Genomic DNA, 27,905 nt, shown 5'->3' with positions numbered 1-27,905 from the left:
TTTTATTTTATTTATTTATTTATTTTTGCTTTCAGGCTCAGAGAACATTGAATCTGCTGTTGGAAAATTGCCCTGGCCATTTAACACAATCATTGGCAGAAAATGATGTGGTAAAACCTTTGATGTAAGTTACATGTTTTGGAAAATCTTTTCCATAAAGTTTTGAAAAGATTTAACATGTTGTTCGTATGTTCAACTTCATCCCCCTCTGAAACAATTATCTTCAGTAAACACCTAGGTTTCATTATCATTGAGGTATAGGACTTTTTATTTTTTCGGAGAAGAGCAGGTAGGGCAACTACTTGATTATATTTCTACATGTTCATACTACATACTCTGAAAATTTTAGAAAATTCATGACGAGTCCGCTTTTTTTTAAATCACATTTTTGTTCCTAAAATGGGGGTTATAGCGCCCTCAACGGGCACTCTCTCTCCAAATTTTGCATATGATGTAGATTTAACATCTGGAATGTAATGCAAGTGATGTCGTTGCTGCTCTTCTAAATTCATTTTTAAAATGTCCGCCCCAGACCAAGGTGTAAACAATAAACATCCACTTACAGATATTTATTAACATTGTACAATAATGTACATTGTATGCATTTTTCCCTAAAATTGAGAACTAATTTTGCCTGTCTAAATGTAAACTTACAAAATTGAGTTCACATCAAGTTCAGTATTGACATGCACATTTCGCTGGTCACAGTATCAAATAGTGTGTGTAGAGTTGATTGCACAGAGCATACACTCACACATACAAGGGCGGTTTGTTGGCACGCTTGCAGTGCAACAACAGAAAAACATTGATGTCACTACCAAACTTGAGGTGATCCAAAGAATAGCGAATAATTACTTCAAGCAACCACTGATCAATCATGAACAGAATCTCATCAGATTACTGAACAAAAATTGCTGTCTACTGAAGATAGCAATACAATTTTAAAAAGTAGATTAACTGTTATGTCAAATGCTATTTTTAACATAAATCAGTTTATGGCCCATAATAATACAAATTATCTCATTCTTTTATCACCAGCGACCAAAGCATGTTATTGGTGATCTCAGATTCAATAATTCAGGGGTTTAGATGATTTGACTTGGCTGATGAAAAGTTATGTCCGATCATAATGTGTCAAATTACATGACACATGATCTATATTCAAATGTTGTAATTAGTGGATTGCCCTTTCTCCATCTGAGACTGGTGATAAAAGTTTTATATAATATTTATTCTTCATGATTTTATGCTTATCATATGTTTTAAATTTGTAAATGTTAATGTGAAATAGGCAAAAGATGGCTGAAGTACTACCATCACTTGGTGACTTTGAGATGCAGGTTGCCTGCACGGAAGCTCTTGCTAGATTGGTAACCAAGTCAAAGCGACCCGCATTTGCTGCAAACTGGTTTCCAAATAACAAATTTGCATCAGCATTCTTGGCAATTCAGGACCTCAACTTTGAAACTGTAAGTTCATTTTGACTGTGGATTTTAAAAAATGTATGTTATTCATAACTCATATCGTTGATTTGTGCAGTACTTCAGCACTCCAAATCAAGACTGATCAACTTGATCAGTTTAATTTCCACTGTTTCTTTATTCGTAATATATTCCTTCATGTATTGGTGGTGTTCAAGTTATAATAATTCATAGGTTAAAGGTCATTTGAGGTCAACTTGTACAAATTTGGCCCTGAATTTGCCCCCCCCCCAAGTACCCCAAAACACAGCATCAAAACATGGGAAAAGCTATTGCTGTCTTTTGAAACAAACCTCTTTTTGGGTGTTTTTTCCTTTTCTTGTGTGTGTTTACTTTGGGTTTCATTAAGTGTTCTTATATAAAAGACACATTAAATTAGGAAACAAAACAAAAAGTGATTATAGGCAGAGATTGCCTTTGAAAATTAACTCTACACTTTTGAATGTTATAGGACTGTCGGAAGTTTCTGAACTTTGTGAATGATGCAAGTGGAGCCAAAAGAAGGTAAGTCAGTGAATGGTTCAGTAATGGGAAAAATAAACACATGAAGCAACAATCAAAATAGATAGAACACATGAGGTAAAAATTAAAACAGATAGAACACATGAATGAATACAGTTAATATTTGCAGGGCAATTATTTTGCAATTTCTGTGGTTCTGAACAATGGTCTTCATTTTGTAGGACTATCCAACAATGTCCAATCTAAAATGCTGTCAAAACAATATCACAGGTGGTTTTTTTTGTGCTTAATCTTTCATTTGGAAAAGAAAACCTCACAAAATTGTACCAATATACAGGATGAGCATTATTATTTACTAACAATGAATTCCATTTATGTTTTTCTCAGTGTGAATAGCTTCCCCTGCCAAGAAGCTTTCCTTGGTGGTTTCAAGCTACATCAACCACCAGACGAAAACCTACCTGACTTTTGGGTTGACTTTAATTCTGCCAGTCAGTCCATAACCATGTATGTAGCTGAAAATTCAGAGAACAACTATGAGGTAAGAGGGGTTAGTAAGAGTAGCCCAAGAGGGCAATTTTTTTAAACCAATTGAGTATACCCCTCTAAACATTGATAATGATATTCACAAAGTGCACTGATAAAGTGCAAATATTTCTCATTGAATTTTAGAAATTTGTCAGGGAATTATCAGAGAATTTTGTTTTTATGAAATGCTGCGAACCCTGTGCATGTTTACCAGTTTCAAGATTTAAATGTTACAATGGTCCACATCTATGTGACACTTAATTGCTATTATAAGACTGGGGCCAAGACCCTCTGTGACTGCACAGAGGGTCAAGTGCAAAATTACTCAAACTTGTTCACAACCCATATCATTGTGATCCTCTGGCAATAAGGATTCAGAAAAAGTATATATTGACCTATCCATAAGATACGGTTATGGAGTTATGGGTAAAAGAGTAACATTGTCATGTCATAGGTCAGCGAAAATGAAATTTGCTCTGGGTTGACGAAAATTATCTCAAATTATTTGTCTTGTTACAAAAACTCAGAAAAAGATTAGTTTTAACTACCTTGGGTGCTTTCTTAATCAGGTAACACAATAATTGTCAAAGTCAAATGGACTCAGTGGATCTCAATGGATATTGTCCTATTTTGATTTGTTACCAAAGTAACAAATCATCCTACAAAGTGCAAACTATTATTTTCTGATTTATCATGGAAAGACAAACAATTTGAGACCATTTACAACAAAATCTGAGATTAGTTTTCAACAAAATTGGAGCAATTTTCATTTTTTGCTCCTTGTGGAGCCAAAATTATTATGACATCACACATCACCTCTTTAATATAACTATACATCATAGAAAAAAAAAGAACTTTTTTGAATCCATATGACTAGAGGAACACATAAGTATTGTTTTTAATCAAGTCCAAGCAATTTTGAATTTGACCCATGTGTTCAAACTTTTCCCACCAAGTAAAAGCTTGGTTGAAATTCGTCCATAGCCTATCTGCGCCATAAGTACTATATCTCTGCCCCCAAATATGACAACGTTAACATGATTTGCTCAATGTTTACAGGATTCTATTGGACTATTTCCCCATTAAAGAAAGAGTCGACAATAGTCCACTGATAATTACTGCTATGCTGATATTCAGACACTATTTCTTTAAATTTGCTACAGGATGATGGTGAAGGTAACATGTGGGAAACAGTCACAATCAAAGGCAACCTAGTCAAAAATTATTCTTTAACCAAACATGGTAATAGCCAAAAGCTTCAGCTTGAGTTACTAATACCTGCCCGTGACATATTGCACTTCTGTCCTAGCAAACAGAAATCGGCAACCATTTTATTTGACTCCAGCATTGATATTAACACTGCATTGGTTAGTTCGCTAGGTGAAGAAAAATGCCTGTCTTCTCAGGTAAGAGTTACTTGTATGTTACTTTAGGGCATAAATGAAACCTAGGGATATGTTACGTTAATAAATCTGGTTCCGGGGTTGCATCATACCAAGATGAAAGAAATCAACAATTATGGACACACAGATGATATTTGAAACAATGATTTATTGACATTTGTCAGTTTTACTACATGATCGGGTCGGACAATTGCAGAGCCTTGTACAAATGATATTTCTCCTATGCCGCCATATTCAAGAGTTATTTCAAATTGACATTCCAAATAATAAAATCATTTGCAATTGCGGCATTGTGTGAGCCTGCTGGCATAACATTCTGCGCTGCCTTAGTTTAAGCGCAATCACATTTAGTCTCGCAATAATCGGCAGGCTATATGAGAGCATATTTTATTGTAAGATCAACATCATTTGAACATTTATAACCTAAAAGACTTAAGGGTTTTGATAAGTAGATAACACTGAGCTATTCAATGAATCTGGTGGGTGGATGATATTAAAAAGTGCAGGGTCAGAAATTCGCGTCCAAGTGCGAGAATCCTTTTGAATTCTCCCAGTGGAATTTTGCAAGAATCCTTGGATTTTGGCCGTATAACTTTGTATGATAAATTGAAATATTTACGAGAATCCATTTAGATTCTTGCAATTTTGTTGACGAGAATCTTTGCGAGAATGGATTCTCGGATTCTCGCCATATTTCTGACCCTGAAGTGTTCACACATTTAATAGATTAGTCTTAAAAAGTAGGATGTTTAATTGTCAATTTTACTGCAAAAACATAACATTCAGAAAAATTTAGGTGATCAAAATGTAATCAAGTCATACTTAATTAATGTAACCAAGTCCAGGACAACAGATAGTTCCTCTTTTTATATACCATTATAATCAATTAGGGATTCACAATCATGGCAATAGGTATACAATTTTAAAAGTTTGCAATGTTGTTAATTTGTGAAGGCACATGTGTTTAGACCTAACCTTACACTAAAGTGTTTTTTAACTATACTACAACTACAGCAAAGTAAGAAGAAAGCATCTGTGTCCAAAGTCAATGTGAGAGTGAACAGAGCTGATTTTGCAAGTGTGGGACTTGTCAATGGGGATCCAGTACTGAATGATTTCCAGCAAGCAGAGCCGATCCAGAGGAATGTATGTATAACAATTTACCATTAATAAGGGATAATAATAAGGATAATTATAACTAGATAATTTGATAACATATACATATCCTTTGAACAATAATAAATTACTATCCAATCATTGTGGAGATATTGCTTTGGGATTGGCTGAAATCACAGGCTCTCTACTATAATTGAAGACAAAGATAAAAGACTAGTTTGCGTCTGGCGTCACTGTCAATCAAATTCTCTACGATCCTTGATTGGTTAATTAGCGCGTAAAAGGAAGGTCGATTTATCTGGTGCTGATCGGAGAAAACGAATAGCAGTGAATGGCGAAAAATTATGTACTTTTACAAGGCAAAAAGCAACTTTTCTAGGCATTGTTGACATGGTGCCTTCGCAAAAGAAAGTTTCCTAGTATAAAGACCTAACTTTTGAGATGGTTTGTATGTTTGAAGGTGCAAAATTAACAATAAGGCGCCCGGTTTTACCACCGTGTTCAGCAACGCATATCATCACGACACTTGTAAACAATCCGTGCTCGACTTTGATTGACAGATGACATCAGCGCTAAACTAGTCTTTTTATCTTTGTCTTTTATTATAGTAACTATGGTTATGACTATTAAATGACTTAGAGATCAAAATGGCAAGTTGTTGAGTAGTATTTGCAAAAATTTTGCCAGTTTTTATGGTTTTATAGATATATGGTCATGGACTCATGGTCAATTTCACAAGAAATGGCCAATTGTGGTCAGTAATGATCTTGCGTGCAGCTCTTTAGCTAAAACTAGTTTGAAAAGTTTTGGTTAAGTTTTCATGAAAAAGGCAGAATCATGGAAATTAAGTTTATCTACAAAGTGATGAATAAAAATAATAAAATTCTGAGCGAGCCTGATATCACCAGGTCAACTGCATTGGCTACATGTGAATATTGCTATCTTCAGTAGATAGCAGATTTCTTTACACAGATAGGTCTACCAAGTATGAGTCACTGACATGCTTGAACTTGAACCATTCATTCACAAATTATCAAAAAAGTTGAGAAAAGGCCATAATTATATTATCATTATGGGAAAATAAGTACTCAAAATTTTTCTAAAGAGAGCAGTATTTTTGAAAAATTGTCACTATGACTAGTAAGTCAAACATCTATACTACCCCAAAAATGCTGATGTAGGGAGACTAAAAATTCATTCACTTCCAGAAAATAGTGCTTTCATTTGTCATTAATTTCTTTTGGCTTCTGAATTTCTTTTCAGCAACTCAAACCAGTTGTCAATGGTGTCAATACACCCACCAGGCACAAGGTTTCTGTACCCATTGTACCTATGAGGACACCAACTTACAGATCCTCCCCCAGTGTGGCTTCCACAGTGTCTTCATTTACTCAGAATGGACATACTTCTTTGGGGTCGAAAAGCAGTAGTAAGTTTTATGTAATGAATTATGTATCATTTATTCATATTTCTTAATAAAGAAATGATTAAACAAATAAAACAATACAAGTTTAGTGTAGTAATGAATGATAATCAAATACAACTGTGTCGAGATTTGATTTTGTACATGATGAAAGCTATTTCGAAAATGTATGTTTGAAAGTGGTCATTTCAGAGTGGCATTTTATCCAAGAAGTATCAGAGAAATGTCCGATTCATAATTTTGATAGCTATTCAATATTATTTGGTCAAATTTGCAGGCAATTCTTATCAACCAAAAACACCAACTAGACCTTCTTCATCGGGTACCAAGAAAGTAAAGACTCCCCTACAAATAGTTGTTGCTGACAAACATCCTGCACCTAGCACATCTGATGAGAGTAATGTTGGCAAACTCCCCAAGTCTTCAAAGAAAGTATCTTCCACAGCGGCAGTCATCACAATACACAGTGGGCAAAAAGAGAAGGTTGATGCTGAAGTAATTCAACCTGACAAGGGAAGCTCTGATAAAGATAAAGGTAAGGGAAAATAAGGATGAAGAGAAAACTAATCAATAAGCTTAACTATAACACTTAGTCCATAATTGGAATTGAAGATAATGTAGGTGCATATTTAGCATGTAACACAGAGGCCACACACATACACCTACCCCACATAACACTTGGTCCACTGGAGTTTAAGATGATGTAGGTGCATATTTAGCATGTAACACAGAAGCAGGCTTCCCGTTAGTGTGCGTCATTGCGTCCAGACGCGTATTTTACAAATTTGGACGCAAATTCACATGGCTAATCAAGTATTTTGCGTCCATGTCACATGGATTTGGACGCAGACAAAACTTCGAAATTTTATCATTAATTGATGATAAAAATAAGAAATTTTTATTCTTTTATATTTTTAAGATAATAAAAGCCCCAAAATTTTGACCCACCTGCTGAGAATTGAAGTAAATTCTGCAATATTTGTAAATGCAACGTCAGGAAATCGTGCACTTTTTGCATGCTTTCCGAACGATCGCTGTACAGCTGTTTGATCAGTCCCGATTGATTTGTTTACAAGCAAGCACGTGCTGCTAACGTGCGGTGTTTATTTAATTATTTATCACAACCTGACAATATTCAATTTTTAATATTTTAAGTTTATTTTCTCATAAATAATCTAGGTTTCCTTTATTAGTATTATTGTTACGATGAATAAAAGCAATTTTAAAGACAAAATCCAAATGATAACCCTTTTTCGTATTATTTGTGGCAGCGCGTGTTTTAGTTTTTGTAGCATCAACAGCACGTTAATTTAAAAATAGAAACGCGGAAGTGAAGGTACGAACGAAAATTGCTCAAGATTGACAGACTTTGCTCATGTTTTTGCACCTGTTTTTGACCACGTTTGGACCAAAACTGACACAGAAATGAGAAAAATTATCATAGCGTAATGAAGATGGAATATCACGCGAAAATGCACTTTTATTTTTTTTAACAATCAGCATTTGATGAGGTGTAGACCGAAGTGCACGTGTGTATCGTCATAATCGTGAATTTCAGATGGACGCACAAAATCTGTCTGGACGCAAGTTTTTGCAACCTCGTCAGCAAACTTGCGTCATTACGGACGCACATTTTTAAAACCTTAACGGGAACCCTGCACAGAAGCACAAAGCACACACACATACACCCACCCCACATAACACTTGGTCCACTGGAGTTGAAGATGATGTAGGTGCATATTTAGCATGTCACACAGAGCACACACTCACCCCCACCCCCACACACACCTGCAGCGGAACAGCATGAAAGCTCTGTCGTCATCTTCAACTCCTGATGGGACAAAGTATAACCATAGGACAGAGGATGAAACATATTAAACATTGTGTCAATTAATTTGATTTCTTAGTAATAAGGTTAATTTGATACTATTTCAAACAATGGACATGTGTTCAAATTGAGAAGTATATGCAACAATTAACATGCCATATCTAGACTATAGGCTACAGATGATTTTAAGATAACTTCAAACACACCATTATTGCATAGATGGCATTTGTACTTTCAATGCATACAAAGTAAAGCTGGTGAATAGCATTTCATAAAACAATGAGAAAATACATAATAATTTATGTTCCTAAACAGATACTACTAGCTCCAAGAGGAAAGCTGCAGTAGCATCTAAGTTATCCAAAGGAAACAAGAAACAAATTGCAGATCAACATTCTAAATCGGAAGAACCAGCTTCAGAAGATCCCAAGGTTGTCCAAGAGGTGAATACTAATCAAACTGACAATAACAAAGCATCTGAACCAGATGAGGAAAGTAACAGTCAGACCACTGGAGGAAAAGCAAGGAGAAGTAGCAAGCGTAAAGCCAAGACAACAACATCATCACAAGAAAGTCAGGATGCAGATGACAAGAAAACTGGAAGACAAACTCGATCCAAGAAATTCAAATTGTACTCCGCCAACAACACCATGCTATTACCAGATAGTCAAGAAAGTGGTACAAGAAGATCTCAGCGTGGGAAGAAAGGAAAAGAACAAGGGAAGGAAGAGGAACAGATGGATTTAACATATGCAGGGGAAACCTATGACAAAGAGCAGGACAAGCAAGTTAATACAAAGACACAGAAAAGAAGAGGTGGCCAAAAAAGAAAACAACACCTGATTCAAGTCAAGAAGGTATGAGGATATATAAATTATTATAATGCATTTAGAAAACTTTGAAAAAACAAAACTAACTGAGTTATATATGCTGTAACATAACAACAACTTGGATACTATAATGATGTATATTCATACGTAGCGTTAAACGTAAATACAAACCAAGTTAGAACTATTACGCTACTCAAATTTCACTCACCGGAGCTCTTTCACGGGCATCTTCAGCAGATGTTATTGCTCTGAAGATTGGCTGTTGCTAGTGATGCTATATTGAGACACCTCCGAGACATCTTCCAGTTTGACATCATCAACATCTGACCCGGTGAAAGCGCTCCGGTGAGCAAAATTTGAGTAGTGTAGAAGTCTAAATTTGCTTTCTAACTTGAATATTGGATTGGATTCATCAGCACTTGTTATAAGTGGTCAAAATGCACATTATGAATGTATTGATACCTTTTTTGTTTGTTTTGATCATAACATTGATAATCCATTCTACTTGTAGACATTGTGATTCCTAGTTCTGTGCCAGGAACCCAGGATAGTACCAACACAGATATCATACCTCCATCTTTCAATTCCATACCACCGCACTTCATTGCTGTAGCCAAAAGGTAAGAGCCGGCAATTCTTGCAGATCATATAATTACCATAAACTTTATTGCTGTAGCAAAAAGGTAAGAGCCGGCAATTCTTGCAGATCATATAGTTACCATAAACTTTATTGCGGTAGCAAAAAGGTAAGAGCCGGCAATCTTGCAGATCATATAGTTACCATAAACTTCATTGCTGTAGCAAAAAGGTAAGAGCCAGTAATTCTTGCAGATCTTATAGTTACCATAAACTTCATTGCTGTAGCAAAAAGGTAAGAGCCGGCAATTCTTGCAGATCATATAGTTACCATAATCTTCAAATGACTCAGTAAAGCAATTAGTGTAATAGAGTGTGGTATTGTCTGCTGATGGTATGCAATGCATAGCTTCAAATGCTCTAAAATTAGTAGATAAAACGGTTTTATTAATTAACAGATGTAATCAGATAGGTCTCTTAAATTTATTTTGCAATGCTATTTCGTTTATTTTTACAGGAGACTTGAAGAAAGTGTATCCGTAAACACTTCGATATGTCAGAGCCCATCATTGAGTACTATAACTGAGGAAAGCACCCAAAGCCGAAAATCAAACTCAACAGGTATTGTTGTTGCAAATAATGTGTAGGTTATTTAAAATTGTACCACTTGCATGTGGATCTCAATATGAAATGCGTGTTGCAAACTCTTTAGTGTGTCTGTCATATGAATGATGTGAAAGAATGGAGTTTTGTTTTACATTTTTAGGTGAATCAAAAGGATGATACAGCTATGGTAGTAAATATGTTAGGAAAACAAATCCAGCAATTTACTCACAACTTTATCTTTTGTCATCTCGGATGCCTGTCCAATGGAAACTGGTTGTAGCCTCATTCCTAGGGTGTGGCGATGTACTGGATTTGTTTACCTAAAATATTTTCTATAATCAAACCAATTCTACAGATGAAACTGTTTAGTTAAAGGATAATAGTCAATAGCTTGATAAAGTTGTGAGTAATCCTGGAACATACCAATATCTTATTTTATATCATATTGAAAGACAAATCACCTTGATTATTGCAATGTCATTATACAGGAAGAGCATCAGAAATTCAGACAGTAGTCTCAAGAAACAATGAATCACCATTCAAGAAAGGAAATTCAGGAAGACAACAAGCAATCCCCATTGGAAATAAACAGTCCAAAAAGGCAAATGATACAAATGTGAAAGCAAGCTCTAAGAATTCTCCACCACCTGAATATGAAACAGTACAGGAATCACAGCTTAGTCAGGTAGCACAATTAGATGGCAAAGCTACTGATGTCAAAAAGAAAAAGGAAAATGCTGCAAATAAGTCTCTCTTAAAACAATCCACACAACCAGTGGGAAGTAAAAGTGACAACAAAGATCCATACCACTTTACCGATACGGAGAGTACTAAAAGTTTTGATCTTAAAAGCAAGCAAGATAAAGACAAGCAACAACCACGTGCAAGAAGAAGCAATAAGTTGGGATCTGGAAAAGTGGCTGATGATAGCAAGGTTCCAACAGCTAAAACGAAGGGAAGTCAAATGTCAACTCAAGCTTTTTCTCCAGAACTTACCCAAGAGACTCCATATTTATCACAGAATGATTTCAGAAGTCCAATAGAATTATCCGGAGTAAAGGGTAAACAAGGAAGAGGGAGAGGCAAGAAAGCGACAGAAAAGAAGTCAAAATCGGTTGGTAGAGGGAAAGGAAAAACCCAAAGTGATGTTGGGCAGGATGATGATAGTTTGTCAGATGTTGAAATAATGAGAGATGCCAATACTTCATCGTCTTCTGTCAAAGATAAATATGGCACTACATTAGCACTTGATGGTGGTAATCCATTCAATGAGGCAGAAATGCACAAGCTGTCTGAAATTACTACAAAACTAACGCAAACTAGAGTACAGCTTGAGAAGTTTTTGAATCCTGAAGAGAAACGGCAGCCATTTGACCGGTATTCAGGTAACAGATCATTAACCTACTCCAAGAAGTCAAATTCAGGAAAGGAGAAAACAGAAAAGAAATCTGATGACTTATCAAAGAGTTATACTCCTGGAAAAAATGAAGTGAGCCGTGCAAAAGTTTTCAGCAATTTCATTAAGCCCCCAGTTGATCCTGCACTGCTAAAATTTCCTACCAGAGTTGGACCAATTCCAACACCAGATGCACTTGAAGAGGAGTCCAAAAAGATGCAGAAAAGAAGTCAAAAGCCATCTCCTACAAGGCCATTCTATTGGGATGAGAGTGAGGAAGAGGAGCGTAATAAACAACCAAGAGAGCAGGTCAAATCCACAGAAAGAAATAAGAGAAATGTATCAACACTTGCAAACAGAGCACAGTGTGATGCAGATCAATCAGAATATGCAATTGCTAGTTATTCTGATGAAGATGGGAGTAAAAAAAGAAGCAAGACTAAGGGAAGAAAACAAAAGAATGAGTACCAAGATGAGAGTGATTCTCCACCATTTGATGTATATGAAGATGAAGAAGACACTGACACAGAAATTTGTGTTCAAAAGTCGGTTCCAAAAGCAAAAACAAATAAGAGACCAGAAGAGGTGGAGAGAAGTACCAGAAAACAGAAAGATGACAAATATAATGATAGCGATATTGAAGAAGAATTGAATACTGAAAAACATGTAGAAAAGTCCAATGATGTGGAACAAAAAGCAAAAAGAAGGGGAAATCAAAAGAAATGGGGGAGAAGGAACTCGCTGACAGATGCAGAAATTATAGATCGGCAGGAGAGCATCAAACCACCACTGAAAGAGATAGTCAAAGGACTGAAAAAGATAGTCAAAGGTAGAGGAAAGCAACCAAAACAAGACATAAAGAAAACGTTGAAAGATTATTCTACAGATGAGGAATCTGAAAATGGTGAGATGCCAGATAACTGTCACAAGGATAATAAAATAACAAGCACAAAATCGCAGAAAGAGAAAAAGAAAGGTAGAGAAAAGCAAAAGAAACCGGATGTAAGGGAAACACCCGAAGAATATTCTACAGAAGAATTTGAAAATGGCCAGATGCAAGATTATCTTCACAGTGATAATGAGATGACAAGCGCCAAACCACAGAAAGAGAAGAAAAGTAGAGAAAAGCAAAAGAAACAAGGAGCAAGGAAGATGCCAAAAGATTATTCTACAGAAGAGGAATCTGAAAATGAAGAGATGCCAGATAACCTTCACAGTGATAATGAGATAACAAACACCAAACCGCAGAAAGAGACAAAGAAAAGTAGGGAAAAGCAAAAGAAACAAGATGTAAGGGAAACACCAGAAGAATATTCTACAGAAGAATTTGAAAATGGTCAGATACAAGATAACCTTCACAGTGATAATGAGATAGCAAACACCAAACCACAAAAAGAGAAAAAGAAAAGTAGGGAAAAGCAAAAGAAACCAGAGCCAAGGAAGACATCTAAATATTATTCACCAGAAGAGGAATATGAAAATGGTGAGATGCAAGATAATCTTCACAGTGATAATGAGATACAAGCCATTAAACCACAGAAACAAAAAGTCAAAAGTAGAGGAAAGCAAAAGAAACAAGAGGCAAAGAAAATTCTGAACAACACAAGTTCTACAGAAGATGAGTCTGAATTTGGTGAGCTGCAAGATCATCTTCACAGCAATGATGAGATACAAAGTAAGCCAACAAAAACCAGGCAACAGAAGACCAAGTCCACCAACAAACCATGTATGATAGCAGCAGAATCCAATAATCAACAACAGGAGATATTGTCTAATGGCAAGAGACAAAAGAAGGATAATGAGTCCAGGAAATTTAGCTCTCAGATTGAAGACGCTGATTCTGGTGAGACTGCAGAGGAGCAGAGTAAGGATGGCGATCAGGACGAGGAGTTTGACAGGAACACAGTTTGTTCTGTGGAAACCTTCCATAGTCTTTGCCAGGTGAGTCAGTGTTTATAGCTAAAATGACATTTAAAGCAGCTGTTAAAGTCATTGCTGAAATAATTCATTTTTAAGTGTCGCATCTAAAAGGAGTTCTAGAATATGAAATTAGAATAATTAAATTAGTTGTGTGTATTGTGTGTTACTTTGTAAGAACCATCTAATGAGGACGCACTTATTAAAAATCTGTGTGTAACCTCGGGAGAACAGGAACCACTTGTCATCCACGGTTCCTGTATGTTTTGTTAATATTTGATGCGTTTCTTATGGTGTGCAAGCATTATATTACAACTTGCATAGTTTGCTACTCTAATTTTGCATCTAAATTGTCTATCAGCATAATAAAATATCTCTACACTCTCAATAAAATATAAGATTTGTACAATTCTTGCAGAAACTTCTTGAACATTCAGGAGATGGAATAGGTGCTACTAGGTCTCGTCGTCATCTTCCTAAGGTGAACTACAAGGATCCTGAAAAGTAAGTTCTAAAACTGAAATAAGTTTAATCTAATATGGCAGTTGGACTGAATTGGTTTCAAACATTTTATATTCTTTCACCTTCAAAACATGCAGTCTGTCCACGTTCTCATATTATAGTTAAAGAATGACTTCGCAAAAGTTGCTATCCATCTGCTTCTTTATGCGTTTGTGAGTTAACATTAAAGCCATATTATAACATTTGCTGAGAAGAACACCCACAAAAAGTTTTTAAATTCTGGTTTTTACACAATTGTAATGTACTTTAGTCAATAAAGATACTCTGCAAAAATCAAGACTTTAGGTGCTGTAGTTTTGTCAAAATCTGAGATTTTGAATAAAACGATGGAACCGGCGCTTTATTATTACAATGGAAATATTAGTCGAACACATATGCACAGTACATACACGGTGTGCGGGATACACATACACACACACACCCTGAGGATCGTACCAGTATTACAACCGCGGGGAGTAACATGCATGGGCGCTAGTAGTAAATTCCAATTTTCTATGCTTTACCTCACTTGTTCGGCTCATAATTAAAAGGGGACATATCTGACAGTAAAAGCTAACATTTTATGGAAAATAAATGCTAATCTATTTTTACAGAAATGTTATAATATGGCTTTAATCAACGCAGAAAGAAATATGTATGTATACTCAAACATCATCTTTGCAGCTTGTTTAACATTGTTGGTTGCAAAATACCACATCCTATCAGTGTTCACATAATACGCTGTATGTTACAAATTTAGTGTATTGAAATTAGATTTAGTGTAAAGGTTTCTGCCATTCTCAATGAAAAAAAAATTACACATATTTGCCAAAATGTTATAATCATTGAAAATGAGAACAAATACACCTTGATTTTAGAGAGAATGACAACTGTTTCCTATGTAACATTTGTTCTTGTTTTCAGTTCTGAAATAGATTTAAGTTTGAGTGGATCCAGCGTATCAAGTGCACCCAGTACTTCACATAGAAATGTGTCAAAGACAAAGGTGAGAGAGTGACGGGGAGAGTAAATCTTCTCTTCTAACATTTTTACATTATCTGGTTTAGTAAAACACTGCCCTACAGTTGGTAATACATGTATTTTAAGAACTTTGTGTAATTATTGTATTGCGCAACCTGTGCACCACAGCATTGGCATACTCCGTTTCTGTTTCAGATGTTTTTTCAACACTTCATCTTGAATTTGAAAACCAAGATAGAATATGGGTGTAGAAAAATTTCTGATCTGTGGAAGTGATTTTAAATTTTAAATGAATTTGTAATCTGCTGTTAATGTTAAAAAGGTGGATGGTAAAATTAAAAGTGACGCCACAAAATGAACCATTTTGACATAAAAATGTGTCGCTATAAATGAGACAATTACAGTGTTTATTATAAACACAAGTCAAATAAAGCCTGGTGCATACTTTATATTTGATGTCGAACATTTGATACAACAAATTTTATTTTGTTATTCAATCTATTTCCATTCTATTCAGTCATATTTAACTTCTAACAAACATTTGTTGACGTAAAATTGATTATATTTCCACCAGATATTTGACATCAAATGAAATTGATTTTTTTCGTCAACAAACATTTGTTAGATGTTAAAAAGAGATTGAATAACAAATAAATGTTGCGTGAATATTTTGACGTCAAATAATTGGAAGTATGAATCGGCTACAAGGTTTGGAATTTACTATTTGGAATAATACCAACATAACCCTAACCCCAACCCTAACCACATGCTAAATCCTAACCCTTATACAAGGTGTGAAGGGTATTCTGTACCTATGCATAATTATACTTAATCCTTTTTAACTTGACAGACACTTAAAGATGCGGGTGAAATCTCATTACCCACAATGCCAAAACGGAGTAAATTGGATGATACTCAAAGTGTCATCAGCAATCGTAGCTGGCTAATTGAAAAAACAAAACAAAAAGTAAGTACCTACTCCAAGAATCGTGCCCAGCAGTGGATAGGTGTAGGACCACTAGTGAACCTAGACACAGTGTCTGCAAAGAAGAAACCAAAGCCAAAGGCACGTCCAACTAAAGCAGTTTCACAGGTAGGTGTCTCACAGTGATATTTCCCTACCCAAAAAATAGCGCCATCTCTTGATATACGGGAATGTTTGACAGAGATATTTTGAGGCGTTTCCGAAAACATCTCGAGTAACTGAACTATGAAAAACTATCCATACAAAAAAATTCAAAACAAAACCCGGCATGTAGAAGATCATTTCACAACTCTCATATTCCCAAGAATACATACTGTATTGTAGAAAATACATGGGTTGATATTTGAATAGATTCAAGCCATTTCCGAAGGGCTATTTTGATAAAATTTTCATCAAAGGCCAATATGATGATGACATTTTGTATTCCAATTTTACAATATTTTTCGAGTTTTGTTGAAAATTTTGGAAGTTTTCTAGGGTGTATGCAAGTACAATGCACAGATACATGCATATGGCATCTTCCGCCTTTTGGCGGATTTTTCCGCCTTCAACCATCAATTTGGTCATATCTTCGGATTTTATCGGACCTGCCTTTTACTACATATTCAACGCCTCGGCATGAGATCGGATGTATTACAGCGCACAGACATACTTATACAGGTAGAGGTTTATAAAAACGAGTTGCAGTTTACCGAATAATAGCATGGAATGTAACTATACTTCATGGTATCAGTTAAACTCTAAAGTTCCTAGAGCGATTTTTTATAAACTCATCACAAGAATACTCTGTTAGCAATAGGAACAAAAGAGTTTATCCGAGTATTCATGATACCAGCATGGTAGCCCTCATGATAAATGCCTGGTATTGTCTCTTGAACATGCTTTGGCCGTGCTTGGTACATCCTTGACAAAAGGTACAATGCAGTCTTGGGTTCGAGTCCAGTAGAGAAATAATAATTTGGTACGTGGTCAATAGGTGAAATATCGCTGTGTGTCTCAAATCCGCAAATAGATTCAGCAGGATTGTCTTTAAAAGTGCTTTTAAATGTCTCGCCCAGGGATTATGGTCAAGTGGTTTCTGGAAATACATGTAGTTTGAAACTTGATTTTTTTTCTCATGCAATATGTTATAATATGTTGTTGCCACCAAACAGAAAACACCACCAGCCTTACCAAAGAAACCAAAGCGACCTCATCCTCAGTCAGATGAGGAAGATGGTGCATATATTTACTACTACAGAGAAGAAGATATGTCTTCCAGGAAGGGGGAAAACAAGAATGATCAACCAACCAACAAGAAAAAGCCTAAGTATACTGACGCTAATATGCAAGGCAAGCGACAACAAGACGTAGAGGAAGAAGAACTTGATGATCTTGAGACAGTAAGATATTAAAGGGGACTATTTTTCTTTATGGAGAGATACTTCACAAATTAAGCCAAACTGTCTATTGGATGTAGTGGGTAAAAAAATAAGTCTGAAAGTAGCCAACTTTGTAGCCAAGTTTGCAACTTTCAGCTAATACCCACAAAAGCACAAACTGGTTTTGGTTATGAAACTTCAAGATTAGATAACCCTGCAAACACAATAACATTTTAAAAATGTTTTAAACATGTTATATTTTGAATTTTGGTGTGGATAAAAACGTTTTGATAACATTAAATGTCGGGTTATATAAAGGTTAAGAAAATGTTTTAAAATGTTTTGTATGAATCGAAAACACACTACAACAATATTTTGAAAATGTTATTGTAAAATATTTTTGCAAACATTTTTAGCCAAATATTTTATCAAAACTTAAATAACATTATGTTAGAATATTTGCAGTAGGTTATCAACAAATGTTTTTCAATGCTATGAAAACATTTTGCTCTTTATATAACCCAACATTTAAACATTTTCTGGCAACCTTTTCTTACCTTTTGCGAATAATATCCAAAACGTTTTGTGTTTGCTGGGAAGTATATTTGGCCAAACTGCTCCACAAAAGACATACATTTGCAAAACTAATATTCTTGTCAAATTGTTCATTGCTTTTATTGCGTCTAATTAGTTCCTTAAACGTTATTGCAATGTCAGGTCAATTTTCTCTGTATGCTTTATGTAATTTCCACTTCTCTATTTCTGTTGTGATTCATTTGTGCCGAAAAATAGATTCGTATAATATGCATCAAGTTTTATGTGGGGAAGAGGAGGTCTTTAAGGAAGTGTTAATGTGTCCAACCATGGGTCATTCTGGCTGCGATCCCCAAATAATTATCATAATTTAATATTGAAATTGAAAAATCTGATTCTGTTGAAACATGCATGTTCATATTTACTGATATTATTCATATAGTATGGACAGGCTTATATTAATTTGAAAATGTCGTACATTTTGATATGGATCAACAAGCACCATTTGAAAGTTAATGGAAGAAAAAGCCCTCTTACCCATTGAAAACATGTAAAGTCATGGAAATATGATCATCTCTTGAAAATTATGGTATAGAAAAAAAGCCCTTCTATCTGTCAAAATATATACCCTGAGTGTGAGACAGAAAAATAAACTGAATGAAACTAACTTCAGAGTTATAAAGAAAGTTAAATTTATATTTAATTGCTAGATGCGTTCACAACAATCGAGACACAACACAACTCCAATAAGCAGTGCACTCTTGGATTACCACACTACAGGCTGTGATGATGTTGATCTTTATCCTATGACACCTGCATCATTGATGCCAGATGATGAAGAGATGACATTAAGTCAATTGTCTATTGCTATCACACCAAGAAGAGATAGTACACCATCATCTGGTAGAACACCAAAAGTAAGTCTTGAATAAGTCTCAAATTGACGATCTGCATGTTGGCCATGATCGATGATGACCCAAATTATTAAACCTGAATATTCCTACCCAATTTCGTAGTTGTAGTCAAAATAGGGTGTGCGTTCTGTAATAGTGGTGTTAGACATTAGACTAGACATAATTTGGGCGCAAGAGGGGGAAAACATAATAAATGAGGGGGCAGGCATTGTTCATGCTGTTTGGGGTTGGAAGCGCATCAACACTCTTGTGGCACTGGGCGAAGGGGGGGGGGTATGAGGAGCCTTGGGATCTGCTTGGAATGTGTCCCCAGAACAGTGGCATAGATTTCTTTTTGACAGAGGGGGTGGGGTTTGAAAAATTGTGTTGAAGTATAGAGAATCCAGCACTTTTTGGTGACAAAAGAAGTTTATGGTATGACTGAAGAAGTTCATCAGGTCTGTTGATTAAACAGTTAATAAAAGTTCTTTGCCAAGACCAAAGGAAAAACTTACGTTTTTCTGCTGACAGTTTCGCCAGAAACCTTCTGGCTTTCTCAAAGCGATTGATGTTGTTTTTGATCCATCTGCTTGGAGCGGGAATCCCGGCCAGATGTTATTGTTTTACCAAAGTACTCCTGTCTCCAACGATGGTCTTGAGCAGAGGATCAAAGATGTGGCTTAGAAAGAAGAGACAGAGACGAGGGGACATTCTTTCTAAGCCACATCTTTGATCCTCTGCAATAACAATAACATCCGGCCAGGATTCCCGCTCCAAGCAGATGGATAATCAATCGATTTGAGAAAGCCAGAAGGTTTCTGGCGAAACTGTCAGCAGAAAAACATAAGTTTTTCCTTTGGGTCTTGGCAAAGAACTTTTATTTACTAAAAGTTTATGGAACCCTAAACTGGTGACATATGGTACAGGTTAAAATGACCAAATATGAGGTTAATTAATAACTCTCAGAAGTAAGCCTACTTTACCTTTTTTTTCATTTAGGGGGCAAGCAGGGAGCAAGGATTCAAATCAGTGGGGGATCCCCCTGCCCCCCCCCCCAGTGGTGAGGCCCTTATTTGAGGGGGGCAACTATACGAAGAAATACAGTATGCCTGGATTGTGCGATACTTTCCGCCTTGGTTAGCTAATCGTAACACCCTTCTGTGGTAACACTGTGTAGGCCTATGCACTAAAAAGGTTAACAATTAAGTAATGCATTTCTCTGTAAGCAAGTGTAAATTGACAAAGATTGCAACCATGCTAACAAAGTGTTGGTTGCATGTTTAAAGTATTACCATTTTTGTAATTTTCTGTTCTTTAACTTGTTTCAGTAGAGAGATACTTTACTGTATCATTATGATCCATTTAAAAAAATTGTTCTTAGAATGAAAATTTGACAACTTGTATTTTGTGTGAGTTGGATATGCTTATTAAACCTTTATTAGCATATTACTCTTTTCTGTTGAATATAATTTTGCAGCTGGTAACCTTTGAAGATGACAAGATTAGTGTTGAACAAGATGTGAACATTGATGAATGTCTACTTCTGTCTGGTACGTTTTGTTATTCATTTTCTTTGTGTGTATGTGTGGGGAGGGGGGTGTGGGTGTTGGATGTGTTTGTAAAGACATGCAAACAGGGACACACACCCAAAAAAATAGCATTAAAACAACAGCAACCGAGTCTGTTCACAGTTCTGTGTTTGTTCCAGCATATTGCAAACAATATAAAATGTACACATGTATATAAGACCATGCCTCCCTTGCCATCTGGTCTTGGTTGGATAGTAAAAAGTCAAGTGGATCCACAGTTTAGAGCTTGGCTTCACGTGTACAAGGTCCTTGATTAGATAGTGAAAAAGATGTAGGCACTTTGCACTTTGCAGGCCCTTACAAGTGTGTTTGTTTGTCTGTAAAGACCTGTTAACCAGGACTCCCCTCCCCCAAATATGGTTATGGTACAAAGCTGCTATGGCTGATGCACATTTGTGATGCATCATATCAAATGAAACCACTTTTTTTTTTAATCTGAAATAAATAGATATTCATTCCTGACACAGTTTTGTAAACGTGTATTCACTACTTTTTTTTTTTTATTCCCTGTGCTGATATGGCTCAACCTATTTGCTAAAACAAACAAATAATACAAAAAATCTTCACACAAGTAAGCTTATAGAGGAGTTTGGATTTCAAGACTTTTTGTCCAAACTTGGAAATCCGGACATTTCTTTTATTGAAAAGTTACTCCTCTATAGGGGTGGGTACTTATTTATGGAATAGCCCAACAGAAGGATTTTTTGACATGACATATTAGGAGGTACATACTAATAATTATTGTATGTCAGTTCAATTTGTGAGAACTATAAAATTGAGTTCCATAGTTTCCCAACGTTGACATTTGCACCATTTTTTCTACTTTATTCATAGGTCCTGTGATAGGACCAAGGCCAAGAAAGTCTGCTCTCAAACGCAAATATCCAGATATGTCTGAAGAGAGTGGTGACGAGGCAAGTCTGGCAAGTGATAATGAAGAAGATGGTCAAGAACAGCTTAGTCTGAGTCAAGGACAAGGAATGTTGAAGCCAAAAATCTATTCAGAACAACTTTTACCAGTGCTCTTCAAATAAAGAGGAAAAGCTTTGGTATGTGTGTCTTCTCTCTTACTTCCCAAACATGTGTTCAGAGATATATATATTATTGTTGATGATAGATTAATTTATCTTTTGTTTGATTTTTATCAACTCTCAATTGCATTATGTTATTTACGTGGCTTTTATTTTTTTGGCTTTAGGTTTCTACAAAGAAATTAATAGGTTTGAGATTTCAGTTGTGTTCTGTGAAGACACATTTTAATTTGCTTCACAAAATGGAAAAGTAAAACTTTTATCAACTATTCGTTTTGGCCGTAACGAAGTGGATAAAATAACCTTTTCCCCATATTTGTGAAAGCAGCCCAATTTAACTCAATTAAGGTTTACATTCACTTTGTACATTACAATATAAGTAGCTGCTCAAATATAATATATTTTTAAACAGTTTTGAATACTAAGGCAAATTTTCAAAAATAAAAACAAAATATGGGAGGGGATTTTACACTGGGTCTTTAACTTTGTCTTAAAATCGCTGCACCAGCATAATTATACTCAGAAATCACCCAATTGAACAACATGACCTTAAGCACAATATCAAATAAGATGAGGCCACTTTAAAGGCCCATTCAGTGATTTGCCCATTCAGTGATTTGCTCATCCAGACGATCGTAAAAATCATCAAAATTCAGATTTTGGTACCTTTGTCATACTAGTCATAGATGTGCTAACATAGCCTGCGAGTGGTTCAGCCGAAAGCCATGTATAAGACATTTTACAAATCTGTAATTTAGATACTGACAGTATCTAAATTAGCTACATGTATTTGAATGGAGCTGCTGTTTTCTTCGTTTTTTGCCAAATTCGTCATTTCAAAAAAATCAAATGACAATTTGAATGACCTATCCTTCACTTTTAAGCAATTTATAAACAATTTTAATTTTTTTACACTTGCGCTGGAATCACTGAATAGGTCTTTAAGCTTTCATTCAAACTATGTTCCTCAAGTACGAGATTTTGTACTATTGTACACAGTTGATATTGGTGCTCAGGAATGATGGCTAACAAATCTATTTATCATCTTTCTTTTCTCAAGCCTTGGAGGATGAAGTCGATGATGTTGTTGCAGCAGATGAAACAGAATCTAGTGATGGTGTGCCTTCATTGCCTTCTTATAATTCAGATAATGCGATGCTGCAGATGACGCAGATGATGAAAGTCATTGGTGAAAACATCAGAGATAAAATAAGGGTGAGATAGGATTATCTCAATAATGTTCTTTATAGCAACTCTGTGATCTACTTTAAATACAAGAGATACTTTGTACATACATCTTTCACAAGAAAGTTTGCAGGCCTGGACTTTGTATATGTACACCTTCACAGAAAGAGCAGAGAGAGAGAGCACTTGTACACAAAGACACAGACAGACAGACACACCCCTGTACACACTGTGTGTCAATAGGGGCAATTATTGACCAACCAGGGACAAAACACACAGTTCAAGTTTGTTTGTTTTGGGTGTTTTTTTTTGCTTAATCTGGGATTTTTTTCCCACCTATAAATCAGGAACTTTTACCTTACCCTCTCGAGTCTCCAATTGTAAAAAGTCAATTTTTGGCATATTTAGAATGGGGGAATGTGAAAGTTTGACAACTGCGGACAACCCTATTTGTCCTGAAGACCCTGTTTGATGTGGAAAATGCACAGTTGCACACAAATGTCCCATATATTTGTGTATAATATTTAACAATTGCTTCATTGCTATAATTGAGGATCTGTCTGGTAATTTCCAATGGGAACTTATAGGATTCAAATGTAAATTTTACAATGTTTCTAATCCATTGTATGTCAGGGATGAGATTTTTCAGCTGATCAGCTGAATTCAGCTTTTTTGACTAGTCAAATAAATGTACACATTTCTAAACATTTTGGATTTTTTGTTTGACAAAACCAAGTGAATACTCACTACAATATTTCGTCCTACTCGTCGGAGGACTTCATCAGGTATGACTGATATGGTCATCTGATCCACTTTCCGGCAAACAAGTTTGAGTGATTTCGGTTTTCCTTAGTCTCTTTGCAGACTTCAGTAGTGGATCATAGACGTGACTTAAGAGGTATGTGCCCTCCTCTCTGTTTAGGGTCTTGGTGCCCGTCTCCTTATTTCCATTGCTTCCCGCACTTCTCTAGACCTTTTATCGTGTTCCGTCCAAGGATCTTGGATTCTTCCCAGTCTATAACATGGTTTGCCCGTGCAACATGATCTGAAATTGCTGATTTTGTTTGTTCCATTTCGGATGTCTTTCGTTCAGAGCGGGTGTACTTTTTCTCACTCGCCTTTTTTACTTCTGCCTGGTGTTCAGCTAACCTGGTACCTAACATGCGTGAAGTTTCTCCTACATAACTGAGGTCACAATTCTTGCAACCAATTTCATATATGCAGTTACCGGTTTTTGCTTTCTCCCGTTTGTCTTTTGGATGGACTAAAATTTGCTTGAGTGTGCGGTGGGGTTTCATAGCCGTGTCAACTTTATGTTTCTTGAGGACTCTTTGGATACGCTCCGAAAGGCCGCTGACGTACGGGATGACCACCATACCCTTGCTCTTTTCCTCAGTGGTCTGAACGAAAGACATCCGAAATGGAACAAACAAAATCAGCAATTTCAGATCACGTTGCACGGGCAAACCATGTTATAGACTGGGAAGAATCCAAGATCCTTGGACGGGAACACGATAAAAGGTCTAGAGAAGTGCGGGAAGCAATGGAAATAAGGAGACGGGGCACCAAGACCCTAAACAGAGAGGAGGGCACATACCTCTTAAGTCACGTCTATGATCCACTACTGAAGTCTGCAAAAGAGACTAAGGAAAACCGAAATCACTCAAACTTGTTTGCGGGAAAGTGGATCAGATGACCATATCAGTCATACCTGATGAAGTCCTCCGACGAGTAGGACGAAATATTGTAGTGAGTATTCACTTGGTTTTGTCAAACAAAAAATCCAAAATGTTTATTTACTGAACAAACCTGATGAATCTATTCAATGAAGTACACATTTCTATTTATTTTTAGCCCAATTTTGGGTCTTTTTTGGCCAATTTCACGCTGTTTTTCAGCTTTTTTTAAGCAAAGCCACTCTCATGCCTGCATGTGAAAAGAGAATGTGGACTATTTGCTGCTAGACATAGGGCCACATTTCAGGGCGTTGTGAAAACGCACTGCTGTCCTTATTTTGAATGTAATTTACCCATGTCCATGCAGCTAGCAATGAATAAGTCATGATGATTTAATCCTGGTTTTCTTTCTTTTCATTTTCTTTTTCAGAGAAAGCAAAGTAGTGCTCAGCATTTGACTGAAACATCCATAAAAACAGCACAAAATCAAGTTTCTAAATTGTGGGCTGGTCAGCACAAAGCAAGGTATGTAAGCCTTTCCTTGAATTAATTATGTTTGTAGCTCCCAGTCACACAAGAGCTCATCTTAGAAAAACAAAAAATTAATTATCTGTGTTAAAAATGGAGTGTAATATCGATCACTACCTCCCCTTGGTAGATGTGTCACAAAATGTGAACCATTCTGACAGGCGTGATAATTGAATCAGGTTGATGCATATAATAGGCCTTACTCATTAGGGTTTCGGTCACTGAAGGCATTACCACAAGATAACGGGAATTCTACAATAAAAGTCAGAATTAAAGATACCAGTTCATGTCTGATGATCCTCTCAGTCAAACTACCCTATGGATCATGATTGGTGGGTAGTGCAAAAAGGGGAGGTTTATTCATCTGGTGCCTTCATTGAGGAAAAGGAATCACATAAAATATCGAAGGATGTTGGTACTTTTACAAGGCAAAAATCAAGTGTTCTAAGTATAATTTGTTGACATAAATGCCTTCAGGAAAGAAAGTTTCAAGAATTTTAATCATCACAACAAATCGTAAACAAACTGTCTTGAGTTTGATATGACCATGATGACATGTGACTATATCTGTTTTTTTAATATAACCCCTCCATTAAGGCCTATCATGCCTGTTTGTACAGGTGTCTGTGGTAAACTCCAGTTTTTGCAATAATTTTGATGGCCACTCTGGTACTGGTGTACTCCTCAATTTATCCAGTTGGGTTAGGCCACATTAGTGTGTATCTGTAGATTTATTGTTGATTCTATTCTACTGCTTACAGGAGAAGAACCCAAGAAGAATTTCAGGACAAATTGTTGACCCAGATAGTTGGTCTGGAGACTGATTTGAATGAGATGGCGACCACCTTAAACAAAAGTCAGACATTGCTGCAGCAACATCAGCATAAAGTATCAACAACTCTCATGAATCAGTATGTATCCGGAATTTTTTTCTAAAACATTTAACATAATTGGAGCATGTATACATCAAAAATTAGGCAACAGTAAAAAAAAAAAAAATTTTACAGGCAGACAGACTTTTCAGGTATATTGTTTCAAATACTTTCAGGCAAAATCAATCAATTTTGGCCAAAAAACATCTGATTTTACATGATCTTAGCAAAATTTTTAAAAAAAATTCTCCCATAATACAAAATCTGGGTCGGTCGGGCCCCTAAATTGGGGTTGTTTTTTCCGTCGCCTTAGCTACTTGTAAGTACATCATACAGAAAATAATAGCTGCAAATCATGCACCTGTAACCAGTGTGGTAGGAAACTACTTTCTTTCACTATAGTTTGGCTAGTTGGATGCTCATGCTGCAAAAGATACAACAATGGTATACTGCACATTAGTTTACCTTGGCAAGTTGTACTATTGTTTGCTATAGAAGGAAAATATTTGGAAAATATCTGCTTTAATTAATTCCTAACAGAGTTCACTTAATGCTTTTATAATTTCAGTGTCAAAAAAGTCCACAAACTTGAAAGTGAATACAGAAAAGAAGGTGAAACACTTGAAGTAGAGCTTGGTCAGCATTTGGTGAGAAATGTCAAGGGTATTCTAAGACTGGGACTGAGTGATATGCAGAAGAAAATGACACAAGATGTGGTAAGTGAAAATACTGTAATTCTAAAACAATCTTGGAATTTTAACAAATACTGGAACTTACTTTTTGCAACATTGCGTCTGGAACCACCAGATTTCATCAGGTAGCTGACCCGCTGGACTAGTCATGTGATTAAAATTCCAAAACTCTCTTTAAAACTACTGGATGACTAAGAATGTTCACTCATCTACAACCATCTGCATTAAAGAACTACAAATCATCAACTACTCGGCTTCAATTATTTAAATATTAAATGTCATGGCTACCCATTGCTTGATAGCATTGATCTTGATAGTACAAATGGTATGGTCTAAATGTCAGAATTTGGAAGAGACAGAGTAGTTTGTAATAATACAATGATAATTATGTACTTTTCTGTCTTTTCTTTAAAGCAACATCATGAGATTCAGTCTATGAAGAGGTCATTGCAGTCATTCCTTCTTTAGAGTTACAAGCTGGAATTGGATGACGAAGCTGATTAACTTCTGTAGATATGGACTAAATGGAAAGACACCTTTGTGGCAGCAACATGTACAAAATAAATTGTCCTTTTTGTTGAATGCTGCTGTTCATTTTGGTAATTAAATTGTTTCTATTTGTACATTAGTTAAAAAATAATATATCTATTCTGAGAAAAAGTTGACATTCCTTCATCTGATTAGAAATGTAAAACATACTGCAGTTACTGTCCGCTTTTCCTATACACAATACACAGTGCTCTCACCATTGACGCAAGTGACCCCTACAAATGATGTATGTTGGGAGAATGGACACTTGCCTAGTTAACATCACTGTGTGAAAAATAACCAGCCAATATTTTATTTATTCTCCAAAACTTCTAGCAAATATATTTCTCTAACATGACCTAAAATTACAGCTAGGTTAGATGTTCAGAAATGGTCGTACTTTTGTAAAATATGAGTGAGGGCAAGGCATAGCTAGCCAACTCCCGTGTTATTTGAATGGAGATTTGACCGAAAATATTGGTATCGGACCGCTCACTTCTGAAGGATGCCACAAAAAAAGCGGTAAAAGCTACATTTAAATTATTCTAAATAGGTTCTAGAAAATAAAGTTTTGTAACATGTCCTAAATTTTTAGCTAATTTAGGTGTTTGGAGAGGGTCGTACTTTTGTGTTTTAGGAAGGACATGTAAACGACAGATAACACCAAAAATATGAAGAAATTATTTCTAAACCGTGTTAAGTCAAAAATCATTATGTTGCTCATTTTCAAGAATGCTGGTTTACAAAAAGCACGACATTGTCTGATTTCGTGAACAAAGCCACACATAACATTGTTTCCTTTCGTTTCCTTTATAATCGGTTACCCAACTGAAGCTATGAATACCATCTTTATTGCGATATCGCACATGAAAACAGTCACTTGTGCACAACCAGAGAAGATCCGATTTAATCAGTTGAGCTGTTTCAATGAGTGTTATCTTGGTTTAATAGCTTTTAATGGGGTTAAGTCCTGCAAAGGTCGA

At 35.9% G+C, this 27,905-nt stretch overlaps 3 protein-coding genes across 3 annotated transcripts; all 3 read left to right on the top strand.

Moving 5' to 3' along the window:
- Positions 1-41: 41 nt before the first annotated feature.
- On the top strand, positions 42-10,784 carry LOC140147327 (uncharacterized). The gene is made up of 12 exons (XM_072169104.1): positions 42-124; positions 1,292-1,469; positions 1,933-1,985; positions 2,331-2,484; positions 3,635-3,877; positions 4,889-5,020; positions 6,254-6,419; positions 6,691-6,948; positions 8,557-9,057; positions 9,583-9,691; positions 10,165-10,290; positions 10,742-10,784. Coding segments are annotated over exons 1-12 (1,965 nt in total). The 5' UTR covers positions 42-122.
- LOC140148727 (uncharacterized) lies at positions 8,618-22,586 on the top strand. The gene is made up of 12 exons (XM_072170775.1): positions 8,618-9,098; positions 9,583-9,691; positions 10,165-10,268; positions 10,742-13,590; positions 13,985-14,070; positions 14,992-15,073; positions 15,899-16,141; positions 17,188-17,415; positions 18,639-18,845; positions 20,299-20,371; positions 21,245-21,459; positions 22,502-22,586. The coding sequence occupies exons 4-11, from the start codon at positions 11,218-11,220 to the stop codon at positions 21,442-21,444; spliced, it is 3,492 nt and encodes a 1,163-aa protein (XP_072026876.1). The 5' UTR covers positions 8,618-9,098; positions 9,583-9,691; positions 10,165-10,268; positions 10,742-11,217; the 3' UTR covers positions 21,445-21,459; positions 22,502-22,586.
- LOC140147325 (uncharacterized) lies at positions 21,895-27,016 on the top strand. The gene is made up of 6 exons (XM_072169103.1): positions 21,895-21,916; positions 22,502-22,656; positions 24,733-24,827; positions 25,592-25,741; positions 26,271-26,418; positions 26,809-27,016. The coding sequence occupies exons 1-6, from the start codon at positions 21,895-21,897 to the stop codon at positions 26,860-26,862; spliced, it is 624 nt and encodes a 207-aa protein (XP_072025204.1). The 3' UTR covers positions 26,863-27,016.
- The last annotated feature ends 889 nt before the right edge of the window (positions 27,017-27,905 follow it).

This window comes from Amphiura filiformis, chromosome 3 (genome assembly GCF_039555335.1).
Source record: "Amphiura filiformis chromosome 3, Afil_fr2py, whole genome shotgun sequence".
NCBI classification, from domain to species: domain Eukaryota; kingdom Metazoa; phylum Echinodermata; class Ophiuroidea; order Amphilepidida; family Amphiuridae; genus Amphiura; species Amphiura filiformis.
This window is presented reverse-complemented; position numbering and strand designations above follow the sequence as displayed.

Bases quoted from the DNA above. Each gene is read 5' to 3' on its own strand.
- LOC140147327 (XM_072169104.1), top strand. The intron at 9,692-10,164 runs GTAAGAGCCGGC...TTATTTTTACAG, and splicing joins TTCATTGCTGTAGCCAAAAG to GAGACTTGAAGAAAGTGTAT. The intron at 10,291-10,741 runs GTAGGTTATTTA...GTCATTATACAG, and splicing joins ATTGTTGTTGCAAATAATGT to GAAGAGCATCAGAAATTCAG.
- LOC140148727 (XM_072170775.1), top strand. From the start codon at position 11,218: ATGTCAACTCAAGCTTTTTCTCCAGAACTTACCCAAGAGACTCCATAT. The intron at 15,074-15,898 runs GTGAGAGAGTGA...TTAACTTGACAG, and splicing joins GAAATGTGTCAAAGACAAAG to ACACTTAAAGATGCGGGTGA. The intron at 18,846-20,298 runs GTAAGTCTTGAA...ATAATTTTGCAG, and splicing joins CATCTGGTAGAACACCAAAA to CTGGTAACCTTTGAAGATGA.
- LOC140147325 (XM_072169103.1), top strand. From the start codon at position 21,895: ATGGGAGGGGATTTTACACTGG. The intron at 24,828-25,591 runs GTATGTAAGCCT...TACTGCTTACAG, and splicing joins GCTGGTCAGCACAAAGCAAG to GAGAAGAACCCAAGAAGAAT. The intron at 26,419-26,808 runs GTAAGTGAAAAT...TTTTCTTTAAAG, and splicing joins AGAAAATGACACAAGATGTG to CAACATCATGAGATTCAGTC.